Source organism: Monopterus albus, unplaced genomic scaffold (assembly GCF_001952655.1).
Source record: "Monopterus albus unplaced genomic scaffold, M_albus_1.0 scaffold28.1, whole genome shotgun sequence".
Classification (NCBI taxonomy): Eukaryota; Metazoa; Chordata; class Actinopteri; order Synbranchiformes; family Synbranchidae; genus Monopterus; species Monopterus albus.
Window position 1 is genome coordinate 22318 of NW_018127908.1, and position 11096 is coordinate 33413.

Consider the following 11096-nt stretch of genomic DNA (forward strand, 5'->3'; position numbering starts at 1 on the left):
CAAGTACCTCTCATGTTATTTTTATTATCCTCTAATACTTTAGAATAATATTGTTTCTTACATCTCCTCAGAATCTCAATTAATTTGTTCTTGTACGCCTTATATTTTACTTTCATCTTCTTTGATCTGTCCTTTATGAAATCCTTGTATAACGCATTCTTCTTTTTACATGCATTCTGTAATCCTTTATCCACGGTTTCCCACTGTAATTCCTTTTGTTTTTATACTGCTTACGAGGACAGTTCCTGTCATATACTTCCTTAAATATATTTAAAAATTGTTCATATGCTTTGTTAGTCTTCCTCTCTGTAAACTGCTTTCCAGTCCTGCCCCCCTAAGTCCTCCTTAAGCCTCCGTACAGCTTGTTCATTCCTCACCCTCCTATAGAACAGATTTGTTTTTGGCCTCTCTTTTCTAAAATGGCAGTCATAAACCAAAACTACAGGTAAATGATCACTAATATCATTTATAAGTAATCCACTTGTCATTTTGCTTTCAATATCATTGGTAAATATATTATCTATTAGTGTCGCATGCTGGGTTGTTAATCTACTTGGTTTTGTAATTTTTGGGTATAAACTGCATCTTTGTAATGTGTTAATAAACTCCTCCGTTCCTGTGTGCTTGTTAGGATTTAACAAATCTATATTGAAGTCACCACATATGAACATTAATTTATGACTTATTGTCGAATAGTTCTCCTCCATCCAGTCATAAATTTTTTCTATGCTGGCTCCAGGTGCTCTGTAGATACAGCTTATTACAACATTTTTCTTTTTTTCCACGAATATTTCTACAGTCACACACTCCAGCAAGTTATCTACCGCCCTTGACATGTTCTCGACTTTCTCATAACAAAAGTTTTTATCTATGTACAAGGCCACACCACCTCCCATCTTATTCTCTCTATTTGTGCATACCAAGTCATAGCCATCAAGGTCAAAATCCATTCCCCTTACATTATTACATTATTGTTTCAGAAATAGCAATTATATTAAAAGAATGTGTAAGACTACAAAGATAATGCTTAGTATCAAAACACCTCGATATGTTTGTCAGCAAAATGATTAGTGACTTTTGGCGGAAATAGATGGAACATATATGTCTGGATTTAATATACAGTAAGACATCATGAGTGACGTTATTAATGTGGACTAACCATTAGTGGCTTTATTGGGATGTACAACTGAATGTTGTCATAGCAATAAAAATAGAGGACTGAGAACAAATGATGTGGTTAACAGTTAAAAATGCTCTAAATTGAATATGGTAGGGGATAAGAATAGACCCTTGAGGAACACCATAGGAAATTTAAACTTTAGAAATAAAAGTCAATTTGTGCTTCAAAGTTATGAAAAGTTGTATTTAAGGACCAAAATCGGTTAGTCACTTTTACAGTAAGCACTACACTGAGGGCAGTCTTTTTAACTATGGTGAGCTCTAAAACCAGACGGAGAACTCTCATACATACAGTTATTATCCCAAACATTAAGTGATGAGATCTTTTAGTTATTTAAGCTTGCTTTTTACAGTACAGGCAGAATTTGGGCATGTTTAAATATGAGGATTAATAATGAAATACTGAGAAATGTGGGACAATCCATTTACAGTTTCATTCTGGGAAAATGTTAAAACTAAATAGGGCCCTTGGTTGAAAGTTGGTTAGTGCAACAGAGCTTTATGGGGCAGAAGAAGATTACATGGTTTCAGGTAAACGTTGTGCCCTGATGTTGTCCACCTTGTTAACAAGTAAACGCACACATCTGGGGAGTTGGTGTAGCTGTCAGTTATCCTGAATAGGACTGTACTTTATGTTGAGGACTTAGATTAAATTTGTTTTTCTTTGCTTTGAAGGAATTAGAAAAGGAGTAGGTACAGTACATGCATAGTACCTACTCATTATCTGTACAAGAGAGTTTTTTAAAAAATCATTAATTGAACTCATAGTATAAATAGCAAAGAAATGTCTTTATTGCTTTGAAAATAAGTTGAAAACATAACTACCAAATGAAATAGAGCAGCATTTGAAACATGTTTAATCTCCTATGCTGTTATACTAAAGTCATTTGGCAGATACTTTTGTCCAGTGCAACTCACAATGAAAACATTCATCTAAGCCACAGGTCTGGGAAGGTGGCAAAGCAATCATGTATTATACTTTTGAAAAATAAACTACATGCTATGTGGTTTCATTGCTCTCTAAACAAAGGTCTGTTTTGTGTATCTAAAAATTTTGGTCATTTAGGTGTGTTTGTGTACCCACTTGGGGAAATGGAGGTTGTGGTTGGCTTTGAGGCTACGATTGCAGGCCGGCTAGTGGGGGTCCAGATCCAGAGCCGAGGAAAGCTGAAGGACTGCTGTTTGGACTGCTGCTCTGGATCTGGTTTTGAAGGTCACTGTGGGAATGGCCGAGAGTGGAGCTGCTGTGGGAGCTCCAGCCACGACATGCAATGCACCAGCGGTGAGGAGGGAGGATACAGGAATGTAGTGAAGGGAAAAAACTATAATGAGGTGCCTATATATTTATGTGATGTGATGAAATAAACTACAACAATTAAAATTATATATATATATATGCTAGAAGTCATTGTTTCTCTGTTCTGCAGACACTCAAGCTGTGAGGAATATATGAACAAGAAGAAACACTTTTTTTAAAATACAAAGGAAAAAATGACCTTTCACCTTAGAAGAGTAAAGCTGTGAGATTTCCTGTATTTTGCTTTTAGATGAAAACAATCTTTTCAGCTTCTGAACTGGTCTGGTCTGCATGAATACAAATAGCTACAGTACAGTATGTCTCTTCTCTGTCCTGTATTAGCCTCTCTGAAGATAGAGAGGACAGACAAGGGGGTAGCTACATCTGGCTATATGCCTAATGGTGAGGTAGTGCTCTCTTAGTAAAATATGTCATCTTGAAGTGCACAGCATTTTATTGGAAACAGTGGTGTCATGTATGTGGAATAAATTTTCCTAATAGAGTCAACCTCTGAGATTTTTCAGTTTTTATTTTTATTTCAGGACATGCTTATTTACATTGTCACCTGGTTAAATAGTTTTATTATGTAAGAATATACTTTATATTTTTAGGGCATCTCATCCTGGATGAAGACCTTGAAAGAACCACCTTCATTGTGGGAACAGGGGTCATTGGCCCCATGGACATAGTGTCCATTATCATAAGCACCACACTAGAACTCCCCACACTAGAAAATGGAGCAGTCCGTATTGTCTACCCCACACTGCTTACTCCGATCATCACTCGCCAGATGACTCCCAGCAAGAGTGAAAATGGGGTGAAATCAGAAGAAACTGGGTAAGCAAAGCAGACTTGTATTTATATTGCAATTTACTGTGGCAACACTATTTTACCTGGTGTTTCGCATTTCAAATAGTCTAAATAATCTACATTGCTGTCCTCTTCAGAGCAACCAGCTGTTTCGGTGTCCCCTCAGGAAAACAGCACCGGGTGCTAGACTCTGAGCAGCAGTGTGCCTATGCCATCTTCACCAGTCCAGCTACCAACCTGGCACCCTATGAACTCAGCTTCCAGCTAGTGGTCAGAGGGGCCTGCCTGTTGGCTGGTACAGCCTGTCTTCTCAAATAACTTTGATTTAGTGCTTCTTGACTCAGCCATTGTGAAATATAGGAAGAGTGGGCAATCTCATTGCATAGCAAAATTGTTTTTACAGGAAGGGCCTGTGTCCAAATGCAGCCCGAATACAAAATCTAAAAAGGACAGGAGGAGGAATTATTCTCCTCCACTAGTGTGTGTGCTAAAGAAATGGAAAAAACACATTCAAGTTACTACATAATATGGCTAACTTGTATAAATCTTTAAGACGTCATCAGTACTTATTAACAAAGTCATTAAAACCTATCAAAATCTTTGCTTCCCTTTATTTCTTCCTAAACTGATGTGTAGGGCTAGAGAGCCCCACCCATGCTCTGAGGGCAGATGCCGACCCCAGTGCCCAAAGTGCCTCTGCCACCTACATCACCTTGGCACAGGAGCATCCATATGATAGACACATAGAGATCATTCTGCACCTCAGTGGTGAGCAATGGAAAATTTCCTATTTGCATTTTTTCTTTTGTTTATTATTGAATATATCTTGTGTTCTCAAACACTTTCACAGAACCTCACAGCCCGTTGGTCATCTTAGAGAAAGGCAAACTCTCATTCAGCCAATATGAACAGCAGATCTGTTCTCGTCGTGACTTTATTCGATGCACCCGTAAAGATTCAGAACCAGGGAGAAAGGTAGGTGGATTCTAACTCTAATTGGATAAGCACCAATTAGAGCACTACACTTTATATACTGTACATCTTTGCTGGTTCTGTTAACTGCATAAAAAGGCAATAAAAGCTGACATGCTGATGTTTCACCTCACCTGCAGCTGGAGTTTGTGCGGAAGCGGTACCACAAGGACATTCTAAGCAGCCCTGTCTTGATGCTGAACTTCTGTCCTGACTTGCTGTCTGAACCTCTGGAGCTGCACAAAGCCACAAGAGAACTACTTTTCCTTGTAGATCGCAGCGGCAGCATGAGTGGCACCAACATCCACCGTGTAAAGGTGAACTGCAGTAAAAAAGAAAAAAAAAGCGTGGTTTAGTTCTATGCTTTAGGAACCTACATTGATCTGGCTTCATCCTATCTACACAGGAAGCCATGGCAGTGGCGCTGAAGAGTCTACCCCCTGGCACCATGCTCAATGTTGTGGGTTTCGGCACCACCAACAAGCCTCTGTTCACCTCTAGCAAGCTCTGCACTGATGTTAGTTTCACATGACAACCAAGCTCAGAATGGAAATAAAATGAATCTGTCTTGTTTAACGGGCTTTCAGGGAAAGTAATCGTGTGTTATAGTCAAATCACGTGATACTTTAAATTACATGGAGCATTTAGATTGTGTTTCTCAAAAGCATGCTTTTCACCCATGTAGGACTATCTCGTCTGTTTTCTCTACTCTCTAATCAGGCAATAGGTCAGGTCTTTGGGTTGCCTTAGTAGCAGAGTATCAGGTTTTATCCAGAACAGGGGCTGCAAGGGCAAAGAGACTTTGCACATACACTTCACCATATGGTGACCTTTCATGCTTTTCACTAGTGCAGGACATGTCTCCTCTACTGCCAGGTATGTTACTCCACAGTGTGATTTAAGGCAGTTTTAAGGCAAGTGCTAATGTGTGCATGTTTGCTCTCTCTTTATTAAGGAAGCACTGATTCAATTCTTTGCTAGCCTCACAAGTTAATTGGGGAATCTGATATTGAACAGTGACTTTATCTTGACAACATAGGTGATGTTTACACAGGGGTCGTCATGAAACTTAATAGGTGTTGTTGTCTGGTACTTGCTTCTCTGTAGCTCTGTCTGCCTCTCCAATTTTCTTTTTCTTTACAGGTCACTCTAATGCAGGCATATGAGTATATCCAGAGGATGAGAGCTGATATGCGAGGCACCAACCTGCTTGAGGTGCTGTCCTGGGTGTACCAACAGCCCATGCAATGCTCATATCCTCGCCAGGTCTTCATCATTACAGATGGATCCATCAGTAATGTAGCCAAAGTGCTGGAGTTGGTCCGTAGAAACGCATGTGCTGGCAGGTATGGAGCCCCAAAATTAAATGATTAGATATTTAACCCATGGAATTAATGTGGGAAGAATAGTACAGAGTTACCAGATAGATATAGGAGGCAAATACAAAATGAAAATGAATTTAAATAACTGGTTAAAGATTTGTTCAGCTGCTGGCATTTGAGAGGACATTAAATCGCTCAGGGAGACAAGGAAGCCGAGAGGGATGGAGTACAGTAAGCGTGGGCAGAACAAGGTGATAAATATGACAAGCATAGTGTTGGGGAGGAAAAAGAGGAAACAGAAGCCATCTTAAAGAACTGAGAGCAATGCACTGTGAAAGAAAAGAGAGGGCTGAGGTATTTTTCAGCCCCACCCAGTAATCCCGTTAAGTGCTCTCCTCCCCCTCCTCCTGCAGTAAGAGGCACACCCCTCTGGTTTTCTCCAGACCTTTCAGCAGTGCACAATAACTCCATTTATCCCTCATCTGTATTCTCCTGTTGGACTGACTTTCTCCACTGTATTTTGGCTGTACCTCAGCAAACTACACCAAACATCCATTTCTTTTTTCTTCTGTAATACACCCAATTTCAGCGATTGATAATAACATTGCAGTCTACATCCAGAAAAGGTGTTTGTTCATTTGGTTTTATATCATTATGGTTTTTCTGTCCTCTGACTTTGGCAGTGCTAACAGCATCTAGCCATCCAGGCAGACCTGCATTCAACATCTCCACCCTTTCACTTATTCTGTCCCCTGCTCTTTTCAAACTCTCAATTAGCCAAATAGCTTGTAATCATTGCAAGTGTTCAAATAACAGTTCTGTCTGTTTAATGACTTTAAATTTTCTTTTTCCTGGTTTCAGAAATAGATACTGTACTTTTGTAAGTCCCAATTGTTACAGGAGGCTTGATTTGTTCTGACAGTAAATCCAAGTGAAAGACATGCACTGCATGTACAGTGCAGGCACAATATAGCATCAGGAGGCACTCAGTAATGGTAGAAAGGAAAAATAATTCTCACATAACTGTGGTGTTATGATTTACACTTCTCAGGGATGTGATAAAATTGTAATGTATAGTATATATCACCCTGGCAGATGCTTTGGTCTGGGCCTGGGTCCTCGAGCCTGCAGGAGACTCCTGCAGGGCGTTGCCAAACTGACAGGAGGGACGACGGAGTTCTTGGATGATGAGGAGAGACTCCAGCCGAAGGTCAGCAGCACTGCAGCACTGCCACCTACTGGAGAAAATGTGCAGTTCAGAATAGTTATAATGTTAAGTTAGCTAATATAGTTAAGTCTCTTTGGGAGATACAAACATGAAACTGTGGCTGCATGAACCTTTCAACAAATCACGTGCCATTAGCAGTGGCAAAGTAACTAAGTACAGTTAATCAAGTACTGTACTTCAGTGATTTGTACTTCTGAGTAGTTTCTTTTTCTGTCACTTCTACAATATTTTTGAGAGACATTTTATACTTTTTCTCCACCAAATTTATCTGACTGCTATACTTTATAAATCAAGATGTTACATCTGCAAGTTCATACCTTACAAAGTATAATGCATTGCTTGCAGTGGTAAAGATTAAACCAGTGGTTCCCCTGACTTTTTTTTTTTTTTGCATGGACCACTTACAAATAAGTGAGTATTTGGGACCCCCTTCCACATTCAGATGTCTTTGAGTTGTTAGCTTTTCCACCAAAACAGTTTTCCTCTCTAAACTGTACTCAGTTCAGATGGCTTCATTTAAATAACTGTAAGATCGTTTTTCCTACACCATGAATCATCTCACAACTCCTTATATTTTTCTAGGGACAACTTATAGCCTGGAAACCACTGTCTAAGTAGTACAGCAGTAAAATTCTACTTTTAGTACACAATGTTGAATGAGTATTAGCTAATTATGTAATATAAAATATTAGTGGCATGGCCCATTTATCTGCAGAACAGGTGCTTTTACTTACTTTGCACTTCTTTTCAGTACTGTACTACAATTTTAAATACAAGAATTTTATAATTCTTTTGTAATTAAGTTTTTTTTTTCTATTATTAATAAAACATTTACTGAAGTATAGAATCTCAATGCCTGGCCACTGGCCAGTAGTCTTTTTTAGAGAAACTGTAACGCCTTTAGTTTAAAATGTGTCAAATTTGTCTCCTCAGTTAGTAAAGTCTCTGAAAAAAGCCTTTGAACCTGTGCTCACCGACATACGGATTGACTGGTATCTGCCAGAAAATATGGAGGCTCTTCTTTCACCCAATGAAATCCCTCCTCTCTACCCTGGGAATCGCCTCATTGGATATTGCACTCTGTATGATATGACAACTTTTAAAGCAAAAAAGACAGAGGTATATTTCTACATTTTCCAAAAGAACCACAGAGGTTGACTGTATGTGTCTGCATCAGACAGTATCTCTAATGAGTCTTATTTTACAGTCTCAAGGGCTGGACTATAAAGGTGTACATATTGGCTCCACGAGTTCTGTTTTTGGCCAATCTGATGACAAGCTTTCACCAGCTCCTGCCTCTGAGCTGATGCCTGTGGTGACCAGTGCAGATGGCAATGACTTGGAGGAGGCACAGAGAGAGATCTCCAGAGAAATCTCCTCTGAGTTCTCCTGTGCCAGAGACACAGACCCTGGCATCAGCCCTGGTCAGTTGCCCATCAATGTGAGACTTATATTTGCCTGCTAGATGCTTTTTGCCATAGTAGGTAATAGTTTGGCTCTTGTCCACTCTAGGTGTGGAGTTAGACTGGTCCAGTGATGTGAGGAGGAGGATCCAGGAGAGCTCTTACATCCAGGAGCAGTATGTCCTCACTCACTGCTCCCTCAGCAGTGAACGGAGTCTACAGACAAAGTCCCGCTCGCATATACACACCACATCCCACTCTGACTCTGCAGGCTGTGTGTTTCTGCCTGACCCTCGCTCGTCTGGTTCAGTGCTTGATACAGGGTCTCTACCCCAAGGCCTTGAGAAGATGCCCCAGAGATCATCTCTGTCTCGATGGGCAGACTCTGCCTGGCGACAAAACCTCTCGGCTGAAACACCTGACAGCGTGAGAAAAAAGGTACGATTGATTCACCCTGAAGCACTTTCTGTAGCCCTTCAAGCTACTGTACCTGTTGCAGTCTAACCTAATGTTTGAACCTGTTTGATTTTCATTCTCATACAACCAGAATGGACACCTGGATGGAGGTGAGGAGTTTCGTAGGAGACAAAAAACACTGGCGCATTCAACCATGGCAGCACGGAGTTTCTCATCCCCCCAGGGTGAGCTGGAGATGCATCGCCTCAGGAGAGCTCTGGAGAGGGTCTCCTTTGACCAAACACTGGGAGGGAGGCTGGATGAAAGTGACGGGGAGATGAAGCCCCCATCACATGGGACACTGTCTCATGAAAGCCTCACTGACTCCAGTAAGCTAGAGTCTCAGAAGCAGGGCTATCTTTCCTATTTAGCATCCATCCACCTTCTATCCCATTCTTTCTCACTCTAACTTTCAGATGGACTACTGTTCCCTGCCTCTCCCATGGACTGGGACAGCTTCACAGACCCTGAGTACTTCTTCACTGCTGTTCCCCCAGAGGATCCTCCTCCGGATCAATGCTGTTCCCTCATCCATGGTCTCCTGAACGGTCAGCCTGTGTCATGGGAGGGCACCTTGGACCTAGGACACCTCTGGACCCTGGAGGGGAATGAAACAACAGGAGGTGAAGGATGTGGAAGAGGAGGAGGAGAAGAAGGTAGAAGAGGGGAACCATGGGGGGAGATCATTCACCACCTGACTGCTCGCTCAGTTATAAGGGACTTTGAGAAAATGGCAGAGATGGAAAGCGACAGTGGATGTGGTCAGGGTATACTGATGACTTCTCTTACTGACCAATGTACTGTTTTCTCCTAACTATAATACATGCGGACTATCTCTTACTGTTACTGTTGTTGTATTTCATGTTTCTTAGGTTCAGCTAAGAGATACCGCATGAAGGCCATCCAGACCAGTAAGCACTGTAACATCATCTGCATGTACACAGCCTTCACTGCTACTGATAGCAACGCCAACAAAGGCTTGCCAGACAGCATGGATGTCAAAAACACAGGTGTGCTAACAACTAACACACACGTTGACAGAATCTGAGCAATTATTTTAAGTATTTGAGGGCCCTCAACCAGTGTTACAGCCAATGTGTACTATCTAACCTGTGAAAATACATTGTTTTTTTGTTGCACTGTATGGTACTTTCTGACTTAGTAACCCAGATGATGTCATTAAGGTTATTTCAGTCTGGGTTTAATGCTTCAAATTTTAATCTGAAGACCTGTGCCACAATCTTGGGACAAGGTTGTTGACTTCTGCTAGATTGGGAGGGTCTATTTATAAACACTACTGAGTTGAATTAAGTGTTTTTGACCTATAGTCTGGATTAAATGTCAGGATATCTCAGCCAGTGCTTAGTTTAAGATTAGTTACTTCACTTTTTGTTTTTTAAATATACAGTACATCTTGCCAATCCCCCAGTGTAACAAGAGTGCACCTTTAATATTTATTATTTTTATGGAGACATAAATATTGTTGAGCAGCTGCTTCATAGCATTCAGTGTTTATACAGTTTGTTAAAAACATGAAAATATAGTACAGTATACACATTTTATATCATATAAGACACCAGTAGAATTATGTACAGTAGTCATGCAAGCTGCCATTTGAATATCACTAATCTTGTGGTGTGTGTGTGTATGTGTAGGGATGCATTTGGGGAACAGGCTAGGTTTCCAGTCAAGCAGTTGCAGGCAGAGGGCCTATTCCATTGGTTTGGGCAGGCAGCAAAACAATAGAGATGGTGAAGACATGGAGAATATCTGGAACTCTACAGGTAGGCAGACTGAATGAGACAGCCACCCATTTCTTTTCTCAAGACTCTAGGTCATCAACAATCTTTGTGTGTCTCAGACAGAAATGACAATCCTGCCTCACCCTGTAGCCTTGCATCCTGGGAGTCTCGTAAGTGCTGCTGTTGACTCTCACAATGAAAACACTAGTGTCAGTCCAGTCTGACACTAAGCCGGCACAAGATTCGAGGCGAGTCTGTATGGAAGAGGAAAAAGCAGAACTGCTCTCCTTGACTTGATTATACACCAAAGATCAATTCACCCAAATTATCTCTAATGGGATTTACTCAGGTGTTGAAATATTAGACTAATATTTCTTCCTCCTCCCCAGTACAATGCAAATGAATTGGAGTGGACATTTTTGTTTTTATTGCTAACAGAAGTGAACAATTACATTTAACAAAACCGCAATACCAAGATTTCTTTCCCAGAAATATTTTCTAACTTTACTCAGAGGTGGAAAGTAACTAAGTACATTTACTCAAGTACTGTACTTAAGTACAGTTTTGAGGTATCTGAGTATTTTCTTTTTTTTCTTTTGCTCCTTTATACTTCAACTTTACAACATTTTAGAGGTTAATATTTAACGTTTTACAGCACAATTTTTTTATCATGTTACTTTTCAGATG

The 11096-nt window shown here is 40.5% G+C and overlaps 1 protein-coding gene across 5 annotated transcripts in view; it reads left to right on the plus strand.

Moving 5' to 3' along the window:
- The window catches only part of vwa5b2 (von Willebrand factor A domain containing 5B2), a 17340-nt gene that overhangs the window by 4154 nt on the left and 2090 nt on the right, over window positions 1-11096 (plus strand). For 2 of the 5 annotated variants that reach the window (XM_020595733.1, XM_020595732.1), the window contains 17 exons: window positions 2246-2461; window positions 3088-3313; window positions 3424-3581; window positions 3923-4054; window positions 4137-4261; window positions 4399-4575; window positions 4665-4775; window positions 5402-5604; window positions 6676-6790; window positions 7742-7927; window positions 8016-8232; window positions 8321-8649; window positions 8759-8996; window positions 9084-9434; window positions 9540-9677; window positions 10323-10451; window positions 10529-10579. In XM_020595733.1, coding sequence (XP_020451389.1) covers window positions 2246-2461; window positions 3088-3313; window positions 3424-3581; window positions 3923-4054; window positions 4137-4261; window positions 4399-4575; window positions 4665-4775; window positions 5402-5604; window positions 6676-6790; window positions 7742-7927; window positions 8016-8232; window positions 8321-8649; window positions 8759-8996; window positions 9084-9434; window positions 9540-9677; window positions 10323-10451; window positions 10529-10579 — 3102 coding nt within the window. Of the gene's footprint in view, window positions 1-2245; window positions 2512-3087; window positions 3314-3423; window positions 3582-3922; window positions 4055-4136; window positions 4262-4398; window positions 4576-4664; window positions 4776-5401; window positions 5605-6675; window positions 6791-7741; window positions 7928-8015; window positions 8233-8320; window positions 8650-8758; window positions 8997-9083; window positions 9435-9539; window positions 9678-10322; window positions 10452-10528; window positions 10580-11096 lie in introns of those variants that run through there. The other 3 variants (XM_020595734.1, XM_020595736.1, XM_020595735.1) reach the window with 3 other exon arrangements.